This window comes from Quercus lobata, chromosome 7 (genome assembly GCF_001633185.2).
Source record: "Quercus lobata isolate SW786 chromosome 7, ValleyOak3.0 Primary Assembly, whole genome shotgun sequence".
Lineage (NCBI taxonomy): Eukaryota > Viridiplantae > Streptophyta > Magnoliopsida > Fagales > Fagaceae > Quercus > Quercus lobata.
In genome coordinates, this window is record NC_044910.1 from 47,991,772 (window position 1) to 48,007,183 (window position 15,412).

General features: G+C 41.5%; 2 protein-coding genes across 2 annotated transcripts; one reads left to right on the forward strand and one right to left on the reverse strand.

Annotated features, from left to right (window-relative positions):
- The first annotated feature begins 804 nt into the window (after positions 1-804).
- LOC115953769 (RING-H2 finger protein ATL33-like) lies at positions 805-1,774 on the forward strand. Its single transcript, XM_031071564.1, has one exon. It carries the CDS (start codon positions 977-979, stop codon positions 1,454-1,456), a length of 480 nt encoding a protein of 159 aa, XP_030927424.1. The 5' UTR covers positions 805-976; the 3' UTR covers positions 1,457-1,774.
- A 9,632-nt stretch (positions 1,775-11,406) lies between these two features.
- LOC115952157 lies at positions 11,407-11,856 on the reverse strand. Its single transcript, XM_031069234.1, has one exon. It carries the CDS (start codon positions 11,854-11,856, stop codon positions 11,407-11,409), a length of 450 nt encoding a protein of 149 aa, XP_030925094.1.
- Positions 11,857-15,412: the final 3,556 nt, after the last annotated feature.

Genomic DNA, 15,412 nt, shown 5'->3' on the forward strand with positions numbered 1-15,412 from the left:
GTGGAGGGGGAGGCCCCCCTCAATCCTTTAATAGCTACGTTACTGCCAAATGAATAGACCCAAACAGCTTCAGTGGTCCCACACCATAAAATTTGAATTTAAGTGGATCAGGGTAATGATACCGCACTGTATGAGCTATTTTTTTTTTCATAAAAAAAAAATAAAAAAGTTTTATGTTTATGAAGAAAGTTGTATTATCACAAATAAGGACTTATCTATTTTGGCTCAAGGAGAAAGGCTTTTAATGGGGCTTATATAAGTAGGTTTAGGTTTTGGTATAAGTTAATTAAAGACTTTTGAAACTTCTGAATAAGGTTTTCACAATTTCATTCAAGTGAGTTTTGCACGAATTTTTTTCATGCTTAATTGTTCCATTCGAGCGAGTCTTGATTTTGCTCGACTAGAATTACTGGTCTTCAAGTTCTTTAATCTTGACAAACATTTGCACATCATGAAAACTCAATTATAATAGATTACAACCCTCTTAAATCTTAACACATGGTTTGTCTTTGTCACATGAAATTTGCCAATCTCTAAAAACCTCACAAAGATGCTGATATATGATCCACAAACAAAATTCTGCAGAAGGGCCTTGTACATGCACATAATTTTAAGCCCCAACCCAGCTAGCCTCCGATGTTATATAAATTCTTCACAGCCCTGGCCCAGCCTGATTCTAGTCCGCTCTTCTGGTCCATACTCCATAGTCCATACACACTCATAACTATAGAAAGAAAATAAAATGCTTTGTAGTGTAGCAATCATTATGTAGGTTTGTCCTCTAACCTCATTTCCCGTCAAGTGTCAATTATTGCTGCTTAAAATTCCAAAGCAAACCCCACACCCACCGTTCACGAGGCACTAATCTAGTAATCTTCTGCATAAAGCTGCTTTAAATACAAAACAAAAAAACAGGAAAAAGCAAAAACACAAAAAAAACAGAAACAGAGTCTGACTACTCTCTCTCCTCTCCACCATGGAGAACGCACCCTCAGTTCTTCTAAGCTTCGAACCAGCCCCCTTCCCCGCATCGCCAAGCAGCGTGGACTTATCTCCTCTTGAATTCGTTCTCGCTCTTATTGCCGTGGTCACCATCCCAGCCTTAGTCTACGTCTTCTTCTTCGCCGTGAAGTGCCCTCCGAACCCTTTTCGAGGACGAAGATACCGGAGCTCCTCAAGCGAGACCGATGGAATTAGTAACTTAGATGGGGTTGCAGATGTTGTTAAGGTTGAGAAAGAAAGCAGCCACGCTAGTAAAGATGTTGTTGGTAGTGAGTGTCCTGTGTGTTTGATGGTGTTCGTAGAGGGTGAAGAAGTGAAGCAACTGAGTGTGTGCAAGCACTCTTTCCATGTTCCTTGTATTGACTTGTGGCTCAATTCTCATTCTAACTGTCCCGTTTGTCGTGCTTCTGTCTCTGTTAAGCAAGGTTCGTCGGATGCATCTGATTTGGTTTGAGTTTCACACTACTATTTACTATATATCTCTAGCTAGATTCTTTATCTTCTTCTTATTTTTGTTTCTTTTTGCTTTTTCTTGATCAATTTCTTAGGGGTCGGGAAGAGATCAATGTTTTGTTTTATGAATTCTGTTTGCTTTTCAATACCTTCATCACCGACAAGTTGTAGTTATAGTATTGTTGTTTGAAGGAGAAAAAGATGAGGGAATCCAAGGCAGACAAATAGGGTTAGTGATGTCAAACATTGTGTTTCGACATCCTTGTCATTTTTGTTTTCAACAATTTTTAAAATCTAAAAATTGTTGTTCATGTCTTAATTAATTAGCAAATTTAATATCTTGTTTGTTTACTGTAGTGTGACACCTTTCTGGGTATAGCTAAAGCATTGCTTCTTGAGAGATCCAAAATCGGATTGGTCATTGAATAAAATTGTGACTACATTCATAGTTTGAGATGAAAAATAGGTTGAACATGGAATTCAGCCCTTAATTAGAAACTGGTAGCCCCCACTGTTTGGTGACTATGAGTTTTTTATTTTTATTTTTATCACAGTACTAACTACCAAGACAGTATGATTACTTTGCTGAGCTAGGTGTAACTTTAATTAATTCGTTTGAATTTTTTGCTCCAATATCTAGTTTAGGTCGACCAATAAAACCCATTAACCTCAGGCTAAGAGACATCGATTGACAGCTTACCAAATTCGTTAAATAAGGTTTAAGAAAGTGTTTTATCGGAAAAAATTAAAGAAGCATAATCATTTTAAAAAAAAAACTTCAAGCAAGACAAGAAATAACAAAAGGGAAAATGATTCTTTTTTCACCCTTATCTTTCATCCTAATTACACTTATCCCTCCATATTATCAAAACGTACTATTAATTCCCTAATTTGAGAGTTTCGTTACAATGTGCCCCCTACCATCTAATTTGGGGTTAAGTCTGAAGCAAAAGCAAAACCCTCCATTCTAACCATCGAACTTTATAGAGACCCCAAAGTACCCTTTGCTCCCGTTTTAATTTTTCCCAATGCCATCTTTGTCACTCTCATTGTTGGCTCATCGGCTCTTCAACAATCTCGTTGTCAAAAATATTGCTGGCATGGAGTTCGTCGTCACCTCTAACATGATGTTGAAGAGGAGGTAATTTTCTTTTAGATGCTTAGAATTTATTTTGCCTGCTTCGGTTTTGTTTTGTTTGATGGAAAATGTAGAATTTTTCCCAAGAAACATATGCTAATCTGAACATATTTTCCCTAGAATGTTTATGAATTTAATTTATGTCAAATTATTTCATTTATTGTTGAAAATTGGATTTTATTTATTTATTTATTTTAAGAATCTTGGAAATTGGAATTGAGGGAAGAGATTGAAGTTGTTGGCAAAATTTGTTGTAGGTTTGGGATGGCATTTCTTGACGCTTGTTTGGTTAATGAGGGAAAAAAAAAAAAAAAAAAAAAAAGTCTCTTTCTTTGATGTTGGATTCAATTATCAATTTATTTCCGTTGTCTTCGGATTCTCTTAGATATCAAATAAGTTTATTGAGCGGTTTTGCAATCTGGGATGATGTAATTTTTAGTTTGGATTAAGTGGGTTAGTAACTTAGTATATATAATCTACTTTGATTGTGAAACGTGTGAGTGAGAGTGTTGCTGGGTTTGCTTCCTTGACTGGGTCTATCTGTTTTTTACTTCTTTTGCCTTTTGGATCAACGTTGGTGTAATATGCAGTTCGTTGTCATCTTTATCTTTTTTTCTTTTCTTTTTTATTTTTTATTTATTTTAATGAGAAACCAGTTTGTTGTCATCAATTGTTACTTTTAGATTGGTGATAAGAAAAGAGACCTAAGGGGTATTTTAGTAATTTCAAATGGTAACAAAATTACCAAAATACCACTTTATTGTTTAGATACCACGTGATTTTCAAGTACCTACATTCTTCGTTAGACTTTACAGTTTACACTAATAAATCAACTGTAGAGGGAATACTGAAACAAAAATATAACCTTGGAAGATCAATATTTCTGTGTTTCGATAGTTTGAGAGGTTAATTGAGATTAAAGATAAATGTGAAAAAGTGTAATTTTACCTAACCAAAAAAGAAAAGAATAGAAGAAGCAAGTAATAAATTAAGATGGGAATGCCAGAAGCACTTTAATTTTATTAAGAAGTAGTCGCAAACTCACTCGATGCATGGGAAAATGTAATATAATTATTGTAAGGACGCAATTTATGGCCCAAACCTAAGATGTATGGGATCTTAGCCTGATGAGCTCTATATAATAAATTAGTAGAGAGAAGGTCAAATAACTAGACCCTAATGAGTTGGACAACGGCTAGTACTGAATTAAATGACAATCAAACACAAATAAAAGATTCTGATATCAATGAACTTTTAGTCCGAGGATGTCACACTTATATAAATTGATCACAATTGGATACAAAGACAATTTAGATTGCTACAGTATTCTTTCTCTATTTTTCCAATCCTCTTCTCATGGAGGGTCTTTCACGTTATATAGCACCTATTAGATGATCTTAATCATACACTTGTTGATCATCTGATCCCTTACTTGAGTACCTGTCCCATCAGACACATTCTTTGGCTTTCTGTGAGTCGTGGTAGCTAAGACAACATTGTTCAGAGGCCTTCTCCACATAAATACGGCCAGAAAAGTAGTTACAGTCCATTTAATGCGGTGGTAGTAGCTTTTCCTTAGATATTTTTGGGTTTCCTTCATTCTCGTATGTTCATGAGGCACGTCTATATCATTGGAGCTTCCTAGAAGGTCATTCTAATTGCTGGAATTGATACTTGAGCTGCATTCATCATATCCGAGGAGGAGCTCCTCCTCGGCCCACCTTCCATTTGTTCCTTACTAATGAAACTTTAAATTGGAACTCCTAATAATTATTTGTTCCACCTCAGACCATTCAACGTTCTCGGACAAAGCCCAAGGCACAACATATGATCTGGGCCCTTATCCTTACAATTATTTTATAATAATATAATGTAAAATTTATAGGTTAAATAGTGCATGTGTTATCTAAAAGTATTTTTCTATTTTTATAAGTTTAATGTAATGGAACACATAATGTATTTTGTATTCAACACTACATAGTAATATATATATATATATATATATATATATATTACATAATTATAATGAACATATCCAAGAATATTTAAAAGAAAATGTACACCCTCATTTCATGAAACACATGTGTAAGGACTCAAATTGTAACGATCCCAAATTCGTATTGGGTTTGTACGTTAAAGGCTTAAACAATAAATTTGTAGAGAGTGGGCTAAAAGGCGAGGCCTTGGTGAACGGACAGTCGTTGGTCATGGTGTTCAAGATGCTTGCACAGAAGTGAGCTAAATTTATTCAAGAAGACTTTCTCTTTTACACGGCCTGCATGGCTCCGGTTGTTGGATCCCCCCCCCCCCCACCAAGGAGAGATTCTTAAATTATATAGCCTCTCTCATTTGATCCTGACCTTCCATCTGTCGGTCAGGCAGGTAACTACTTGAGTGCACGTCCCATCAGCCGCCTTCCCCCACCTTCTGTTAGTTGCAATAACCGAAATCATATTGTTCAGGGGTCCTTTCCCCATTAATGTAGCCAGGACGTTTATTGATGCATTCAATGCGGAAGTAACAGTTTTTCCTTGAACCGGTCTTACGCTGTACTCCCGTGCATGTTCTACTGTATTTGCCCTTTTTTCTGGGAGCACTTTGGGGGCTGTTTTTGATGACGTGTCGTTCTCCCCTTCTAGGTTTCCCTATTAATGCAGCCAGGACGTTTATTGATGCATTCAATGCGGAAGTAACAGTTTTTCCTTGAACCGGTCTTACGCTGTACTCCCGTGCATGTTCTACTGTATTTGCCCTTTTTTCTAGGAGCACTTTGGGGGCTGTTTTTGATGACGTGTCGTTCTCCCCTTCTAGGTTTTGGGATGCCGAGGACGATCCGATGCCGAGGACAGGATCATCCTCGGCCACATTTCCAGGATATTTGGACTTTCGTTGCATGTCCTAGGTAACATCTCTCCTCAGCACGGGCCTTGGGCCCTAATGTAAAGTAGGTCGGGGTCACAAATTCTCTGACTCCACAACATGTAACATAACATTGTTTAAATTATTATGTAAGTTTAAAATTGTAGCTTTTTTTTTTCCTGTCTAAATATAAATATAATACCTATATTATTGATACTTGAGTTTTAAGATAATCTTGTAAATATTTATCATTTTATTGCCTTTTTAAGGCCCTTATCTCTAATTTGTAACACCTATTTTATTTTTATTTTTAACCTAATTAAATTAAAGAGTGTGCCTAAATAGAATATAATTTCATACTCTTCAACCTAAAAGTTAAGAAAAATAAATAAATTTGAGCAAAAAACTGAAAAAACAATTTACAAAAAGAATCAATTTAAGGCCCTAATTAGTCTGGATGAAGTTTATTTCTCCTAACATCAATAATATTTTTGTATCCGATTTATTAGTTATGAAATAAAATTCATACAAAGCTGTTTCTAAAAAAATAATTAATTAATTAATAAGGCTTGAAATAAACTAAATTTGACTAAATTAGACCAAAATATATCAAAGTAGACCAAATGGGTTGAGTAGATCAAAATGCTATGTTGATGTGGCTTTAACAAAAACATATGTGTGTGTGTGTGTGTGTGTGTATTCTTAAGATAACAGATCGCATAATCATGATTTCCAATAGAGATTCAACGGGCAAAAGAACCTATTCTTTGTTTTGAATTAATTATTTGGCTGATGAGACCTACACGTCCATAGCGCTCCTGACCAATTCACATGGTTATTGATGAAGCGTGAATTCGTCAGTCAAGGTGGGCAGATGGAACTCCTTATCAACGCGAATGTATCCTCTATGAGGGTCACCGGTGTGGTGCTTGCCACAACGCCTCCGATGCCAAAGTTAGAACAGAAAAGCACTTTGTGAAATGAAAATGGAAGAACAAGATAATGATGGATACTTTCTTAGAGTGTGAATGTATGTACCTTCTGCTGACAATGTGAGGGCTTTATATATGTGATTTTGGTTGCTAGCAGTTAGGGTGTTAATGCCTTTCTTAGTAACGCCTTCTACCCAATAATGGGGCTTTTAATAGGCTCCCAACGGTTTGCTCGGCTGGTTTCGTAACTGCTCAAGTCACTGGCTGGCTTCATTGAATGACTTTCTTGCCCTCGTCAGTGATGACTGATTTCCTCGTCAATAGGGATGACCTCGTCATTAGTGTTGACTTTGTCAAGGGAACGTAACCTCGTCACTCCCATCAGCTGGCCCCTAGGTTCTGTGGTCATCTGTGACGTGTCATGAGGACCATAGAAGATAAAAAGTTTTCCTGAGTTGTCTGTGACTCTTGGGGTTCTGCTCCAAATTTAATGCATGGTGGCGGCGCAACACGCAATGTGGCCACATGGCGCGTGCTGATTGAGGGCGTTAATGGCATGACCCTTGGGTTTCCCGCTATTTTTCAGTTTCCTTGGATTTTTGGTTTCAAAACTTTTCTTTTCCTTCACTTTAATTTTTGCTCTGAGTATTATTTTTCTCGTTTATTCCTGCGATTGCTCCCACCTTGCTCCGGCGACGTTTCTCTTCGAATTTTCCTGGCTTTAATCGTTTTACTCTTCAAGGTATGCTACTCTTTTATTCCTCTTATGTTCCCCTTTCCTCAATAATCTTCCTATGAGTTCCTGATTTTTCTTTTGCCCCTTGCTTTTGTTGTTTTTTTGTGTTTGATTTTTGGGTTTTTAGGATTGTATTCCCTTTTCATGGTCAGTTCTGCTGAGGTTAGGGTAGCTTGCCCCTCGGTCTCTTTCTTTTTTGCTCGCTTAAGGGCGGCTTTGGGTGTTTCCGGTGACTTTTTCCCTTTCGTTGGGAACTATATTTTTGAAGGTTGTGGGTTGAGTGTACTTTTAGGGGAACTATCTCCAATATTAGGCCAGTCACTTGCTTGGTTTGAGGGTGAAACGAAGAGGATGTCGGAGGTGAGATCTAGCGAACTAGAAACTGGGTTGTCGTCCAGCGAAGGCCCGGTGGAGGGTGATATGGCCGTCTCCGTCCCTCGTCCGGTTAGGGCTTTTTACGCCCTTGGGGAGGAGTGTGGGCTGGACGCTGACACCGTGGCTAGGTTCAAGGATAGATTTCAGTTTCCTGCGTGGGTCCGTGTTCGTCGGCCCGATACTAAGGATCAGGCCTGCCACTTCTTCCCTGGTGAAGTATGCTTCTACGAAGCTGCTTTCACTTGTGGGCTTAGACTACCCGTCCATCCGTTGGTGATGGAGCTTTTGGGTTATCTTAGTATTACTCCCAGGCAACTTATGCCCAATTCCTAGAGGATAGTGATCAACTGTATGGAGATATGGTTGGCCACTAACGAGGACATGATCAAGGTGAGTGAGTTCGTTTACCTTTATCGTCTAAAAGAGTCAAAATAGTATGGGTATTATGAGCTAGTCCCTTGGACGAGGAGGACTAGAATCGTCAAGGGTTTAGCCTCGTCATTCAGGTACTGGAAGTCTCGTTTCTTTTTTATGTCCGGGGACGATTTTGAGACCCCTTCTAGCGAGGCTTGGGGTGATATCCCAAGGTTACTCCGTCGGTGGGGAACCCCAAACTTAGGTGCGTCAATGTTTCTCCTTGTTTGTTAATCTTCATCTTGCATATGTGGTCGTCCTTAACCCCTTTGGTTATTTTTCTTGGCAGTTAAAAGACGCCCCAAGTTAAAGAGCAAGTACGAGGGTCGTATTGAGAAGGCGATAGAATACGCCAAAACGATTGAAAGTTGGGAGGATCTCGTGGACCCACGGACGCTTGCATTCTATTGCTTAGGCCCGGACCCATCTCCCTACGTCTTGCGCAGCATCAATATTGAGGAAAAGAAGAGTAAGTATTGACTTCGTCAGTATTGATTTTCTCGTGTGTACTTGGATCTCTGAGTTTTTTTTTTTGTTTTTTTGTTTTTTTATTTTTTATTTTTTATAAAGAAATGACGACCAGGTTTAACAAGGACATGTACGCTAAGATGAGGTCCAAGAAGGACAAACCTTTGGCGAATATTGGGAAGAAGGTGGTCCGTATCACGGGGAAGGGTCCGTCCGTTCCCCGAGCTACAGACGCCACTCCCATCGTCTCTAGAGTTAAGAACGTACGAACGGCTTCTCCGGCTACCTCGGTTGAGGAAATCCCTACCCCTTCCTCCAAAAGGCAACGAGTGTCGGGTAAGGAGAAGGAGAAAATGGGTTCGTCCGTCTGGGATGACGAGGGTGTGGCCGTGGAGTGGGCACACGGTGTTGTGAATGCTGAGGACCTCAAGGTCTTTTTTGGAGTGCCCCTTAATGTAGTTGCGAGTCAGCACGTGCACAGGATCGTCCAAGTAAAAACACTTCTGCATTCTCTTTGTTCCCCTTACATATATTTTTTTTACTGACGGACTTAGTTTCCTTCATCAGGTGTTGGGGGAGAGCCTTCACCTTGCTTCGGAGTGCCTTACTCAAGAGGCTAAAGTGGCGTCTCTAGCATCCAAGATGGAGGCTTTGGAGAAGGAGAACTCCACATTGAAGAAGAAGCTCATCGATTCAATGGATGAAGTTGCCACTCTGTAGGAAAACGTCAAGGCCTTGAATGCCAATCTTAGGGTTGAGCATTAGCTAAAACTTGAGAAGGACGACCAGCTTCAGGCGGCCAAAGAAAAGCTTAAAACCATCGCTGCTAGGTTCGTTGAAGTCTTCCAGCAAACTGAGGAGTACTCGACAGTGCTCTTCAGTTAGTACTTTAAGGGCTTCAAGCTCCTACGGAGGTACCTTGTCAAGCATCCTACTGGAGTTGACCTGCCGAGCCTGGACCTTGAAGTGGTGGATTAAGAGATGGCTGTGGACGAGGCTGCCCAGACTTCGGCCCCTGAAGGTGATGCCCCTGGTGATTCCCTCCCATCTGGTGACGTTCCTGCTGCTGACGATCTTTCTGCTGACGTTCCTACTGATGCTCGGACCTGACACTTGTGTAAAATTTTATCTCGTTGTGTATGCCCTTTATGTTTTGGGCTTTTTGATAGCATTTTTTTTTATTAATCTATTTTGAGAACAATGTTTCTTGGCCCAGTGTTTTATGGGTCTTTAGAAAGAAAAAGGATAATTGCCCGCTGTTTTTGGGCTTTAATTGACTTTATGATTTCACACTTACCTGCTTGAATGATTGTGCTTTTGTTGGTACCTGACATGTTTGTGGTGTTTTGAGTTCATCCATACCTTGAACTTAGCATAAATTTCTTAGTTGTGATCTCTCCATTTGTCAATGACTCGTTACTTACTCATGACCATTTAGAAGGGCTTGGATACAGCCTGAGTTTTGTTTTGATTTGTTGCAAGGTTTTTGTACCTTTTCTTTTTCCCCTTTTTTTTTTTTTTTTTTGTGTGTGTGGATTCGTCGGTAGCCAGAATCCGTCAAGCGGGATCTTGTCAATTGCACCTGCTAAAGGATTGTGCCTGCGTCAGTGGCTTGTTCCCGTCAAGGCGGGGTCTTATTACTTGACTTATACTCATTCAAGGGATATTTGTTGCATTTATGGCTTCGTTAGTGACTTACATCCGTCAAAGCGGAATCTTATCACTTAGCCATTTTTTGGTGACGTACATCTATCTAAGGAATCTTGTCACTTAGCCATTTTTTGGTGACCTACATCCATTTAAGGAATCTTGTCACTTAGGCGTCGTCAGTGATTTACATCCGTCTTGGCGGAATTTTATCACTTAGCTTTTATATGCCTTATACCCGTTGGAGGGATCGTTAGTAACTTACATCCGTCAAGGCGAAATCTTGTTACTTAGCTTTTATATGCTTTATACCCGTTGGAGGGATCGTCAGTAACTTACATCCGTCAAGGCGGAATCTTGTTACTTAGCTTTTATATGCCTTATGATTTACTAGACCTGCTTACATAAAGACATTAGAGGAATAATTCTTTTATTAACTTCAAGAATGAACATATCCATTTGTTATATCTACTGTGGTACTTTTTTAAATGCTCAATGTTCCATGGTTGAGGAAGTCTTTGTTTGTCCATGGTTTCCAGGTGGTAACTACCTTGTCTTGAGTAGTGAATGACTCGGTAAGGCCCTTCCCACGTGGGACCCAGCTTTCCTTGGGTAGGGTATTTAGTTGCTGTGGTGGTCTTGCGCAGGACGAGGTCTCCTATGTCCAGTCGTCTAAGCTTAACCCTCTTATTGTAGTATTCGACCACCTTCAGCTAGTACTTCGTCATCTTGCTGGAGGCATTGTCTTTGACTTCGTCCAGACAGTCCAAGTTGAGTCGTAGTTCATCGTCATTGCACTCTTCGTTGAATGTCCCTCGTCTGACGCTTGTTACTCCCGCTTCGACCGAGATTACTGCTTCTGTGCCATAGGTAAGCCTGAAGGGGGTCTTTCCTGTTGGGTTTCTTGCTGTGGTTCTGTAAGCCCACAGGACATTAGGTAATTCTTCTGGCCAGGCACCCTTCGCATCGTCCAGCTTGGTTTTGATAATCTTGAGCAGCGTTCGATTCGTTGCTTCCGTCTGTCTGTTTGCTTAGGGATGCCCTAGGGACGAAAACTGATTCTTGGTTCCAAGGTTTGAACAGAAGTCTCTGAAACCTTGGCTGTCGAACTACCTCCCATTATCTGATATAATCGTCAAGGGAATCCCGAACCTGTAGATTATATTCTTCCACACAAAGCTCCGAATTCTTGCCTCGATGATCGTTGCTAGAGCCTCTGCTTCAATCCATTTTGTGAAGTAATCAATAGCAACTAGTAGGAACTTTACCTGACCTTTACCTTGGGGTAGTGGACAGACGATGTCGATCCCCCATTGTGCAAATGGCCACGGGGAGGATTTCGTCGTCAGTTTCTCTACAGGAAGCTGTTGTATATTCCCGTATCACTGGCACTTGTCACACTTCTTGACGATTTCAACCGCGTCCACCTGCATAGTCGGCCAGAAATAACCTGTTCGTATTACCTTGTTTACCAGGGATCTAAGGTCGGCATGGTCGCCGCAAACTCCTGCATAGATCTCTTCCAGTATGTATCTAGCTTCTTCCTCGTCTACGCACTTCAAGTAAGGCATGGAGAAGCCTCTCTTGTATAAGGCGTCATTAAGGATCGTGAACCTGGCCGCCCTCTTCTTGATCCTTTTAGCTTCTTCTGTGTTTTGAGGGAGGTGCCCGTCCTGAAGGAAAGATATTATGGGTGTCATCCAACCGTTTGCGCTCTGGATGAAAAATGTTGGGATCTCTTCAATACTGGGGTGTTTCTGGATTTCCATCGCCAAATCCATGCTAATCTCTTTTTCTGACGATGTTAGCTTCGAGACTCCGTCTGTCCCCATATTCTGACTTCTTGGGATCTACACGAACTCCACTCTATCGAACTCCTGAGTCAGATGTTTCGTCAGCCTAAGGTATTTCTGCATCCTTTCTTCCTTCGCTTCGTACTCCCCTTTGATCTGCCCGATTACCAGCTTTGAATCATTTTGGATTAACAGGTTCTTAGTTCCAAATGCCTTACCAAGCCTCAATCCCGTCAGTATCCCCTCGTATTCAGCTTTGTTGTTAGTAGCTGAAAATTTCAGTTGAACCCATATTTGAGCATCTCTCCGTCAGGGGTGGTTATGACGACCCCTACTCCCCCCCCTCCTTTGGGCTGACGAACCATCAGTTTGTATTGTCCATCTCTCAACTATGTCGATAAGGCTGTCTTCGTCTGGAGGTGTGAACTCTGCGATGAAGTCCGCTAGAGCTTGCGCCTTGATTGCTGTTCTGGGATGGTACTCGATGTCGAATTGACTAAGTTCAATTGCCCACTGGACCATTCTTCCGGCTGCCTCAGGTTTGTTCATTGATTTCTTGATTGGTTGGTTCGTCATTACGAGGATGGGGTTTGCCTGAAAGTATTGTCTTAGCTTGCGCGAGGCTACTATTAATGCAAACGCGATCTTTTCAATCCGTGGATACCTGGACTTAGCCTCTTGGAAGGCCTGGCTGACGTAGTAAACTGGGAGCTGCTTCGTGCCTTCTTTTCTAATCAATGCTACACTCATTGCTGAAGCGGACACTGCCAGGTATAATTATAGGTCTTTCCCTTCTTTAGACGGGCTTAAGAGGGGTGGACTACTTAGGTAATATTTTAGTTCCTGGAACGCTGCTTCACACTCGTCGGTCCAGGCGAAAGCCTGCTTCAAGGTCTTGAAAAAGGGTAGGCACTTGTCTGTAGCTCTGGAGACGAACCTGTTCAAGGCTGCTATCCTTCCTGTGAGTTTCTGAACTTCCTTGATGGTCCTGGGTGACGCCATGTTGATTATAGCTTGCACTTTCTCTGGGTTTGCTTCTATTCCTCTTTGTGACACCATGAATCCCAAGAACTTCCTTGAAACTACCCCAAAAACACACTTACTTGGATTCAACCTCATCTGATATTTTTTGAGGGTGGCAAATGTTTTCTTCAGGTCATCCAGGTGTGTGAGCTCTTCCTTACTCTTGACGAGCATATCGTCCACGTATACTTCCATGTTCCTTCCAATCTGTTGGCCGAACATTTTGTTCACCAACCTCTGATATGTGGCTCCGGCATTTTTTAATCCAAAAGGCATGACCTTGTAACAGTAGAGTCATTGGCTCGTGATGAAGGCGGTCTTCTCCTAGTCTTTCTCAGCCATCCTTATTTGGTTATATCCCGAAAAAGCGTCTATGAACGTTAGTAACTTGTGCCCGGTTGTAGAGTCCACAAGCTGGTCTATTCTCGGTAAACGGAAGCTGCCCTTTGGGCACGCCTTGTTCAGGTCTGTGAAGTTTACACACATTCTCCATTTTCCAGTTGCTTTCTTCACTAGGACGACGTTCGCGAGCCACTCAGGATAGTACATTTCCCGGATGAACCCTGCACTAATAATTTGGTAACTTCGTCAGTAACTGCTTAATCTCGCTCTGGGGCGAAGACTCTTCGCCTTTGCTGGACGGGTTTCTACTCCGGATCCACATTCAACTTATGCTGGATGACTCTTGGAGCTATACCCGGCATGTCCTCGTGGCTCCATGCATAGACATCTATATTCTCTTTAAGGAATTGGATAAGCTTGGTTCTTATCTCAGGGCTCAGTGTCGTTTCTATCTTTGTCGTCCTTTTCGCTTCTCCTTCAGTCAGTTCCACTGTTTCCAGGGCTTTCATTTTGTCTTCATCCTTCTCTTCAATCACCCATGTGTGGTTCTCCTTTGCAGCCAGGACGACTTGATAACATTCTCTAGTCAGGACTTGATCTCTTTTTATTTCGCCGACACCATTATCTGTTGGGAATTTCACCTTCAAACAGTAGGTTGATGTGGTCGCTTTCCATTTGTTGAGCGTGGGCCTGCCAATGATGACATTGTAGGATGAGGGGCAGTCTACCACTAAGAAGTCTAGCTGACGAGTCAACTAGGACGACGTTCGCGAGCCACTCAGGATAGTACATTTCCCGGATGAACCCTGCACTAATAATTTGGTAACTTCGTCAGTAACTGCTTAATCTCACTCTAGGGCGAAGACTCTTCGCCTTTGCTGGACGGGTTTCTACTCCGGATCCACATTCAACTTATGCTGGATGACTCTTGGAGCTATACCCGGCATGTCCTCGTGGCTCCATGCATAGACATCTATATTCTCTTTAAGGAATTGGATAAGCTTGGTTCTTATCTCAGGGCTCAGTGTCGTTTCTATCTTTGTCGTCCTTTTCGCTTCTCCTTCAGTCAGTTCCACTGTTTCCAGGGCTTTCATTTTGTCTTCATCCTTCTCTTCAATCACCCATGTGTGGTTCTCCTTTGCAGCCAGGACGACTTGATAACATTCTCTAGTCAGGACTTGATCTCTTTTTATTTCACCGACACCATTATCTGTTGGGAATTTCACCTTCAAACAGTAGGTTGATGTGGTCGCTTTCCATTTGTTGAGCGTGGGCCTGCCAATGATGACATTGTAGGATGAGGGGCAGTCTACCACTAAGAAGTCTAGCTGACGGGTCAACTGCACCGGGTAGGCCCCCACCGTCACTGTCAATGTTACTATACTCTTGGGGTATACCCCGTCTTCGCTGAAGCTGACGAGTGGGGAGTCAAAGGGGCACAGTCTCCTTAGATCTAGCCTCAGCTGCTAGAAGACAAGGAGGTAGATGATGTTTGCAGAGCTGCCTTGTCGACGAGGATTCTCTTGGTATTGAATCATTCTATATTCAGCATTATGACCAAAGGATCATTGTGGGGTTGCTTCACTCCCATGGCGTCTCCTTCATTGAAGGACATGTCGCGATCTGTTCGTCGTTGCTTAGATGCAGGTATAGTGTGGACGCTATTTACCTGCCTCTGGTATGCCTTCTTGAGGGATTTAAATGATCCTCCTGAAAATGGCCCTCCTGTAATCGTCTTTATCTCCCCGATCACCTTGTGCGGAGGTTGGGATGGACGGTCGTCATCCCGGGAAAAGGACTCATGTTGGCTCTTATTATCATCCCTGAACTTACTATATTCTCCCTTCTTCACATATTTTTATAATTTTCCTTTCCGTATCAACTCCTTTATCTGCTCCTTTAGGTCTCTACAATCTTCTGTGTTGTGGCCGTGATCTTTGTGGAACCAGCAATACTTGTTCTTATCACGGACATTAGGGGATGAGTGCAATGGTCTGGGCCATTTGAGATAATGCTCGTCCTTGATCTGCGTTAAAATTTTGTCAACAGGCATAACCATAGGAGTAAATCTTACCATCCGAGGACTTTTATCGTCTTTCCTCCTATTACCGTCATTGTTCCGACGGTCTGGTCGCTCTCTCTTTTGACCCCTACGGTCATCTTCTTTCTTTGCCTTGTCTCCTAGCTTCTCTGCGTCCTTTATGGCTGTTAAAGCGTCTTTAGCATTCAT

Coding starts and splice junctions, on each gene's coding strand:
- LOC115953769 (XM_031071564.1), top strand. CDS start 977: ATGGAGAACGCACCCTCAGTTCTTCTAAGCTTCGAACCAGCCCCCTTC.
- LOC115952157 (XM_031069234.1), bottom strand. CDS start 11,856: ATGGGGACAGACGGAGTCTCGAAGCTAACATCGTCAGAAAAAGAGATT.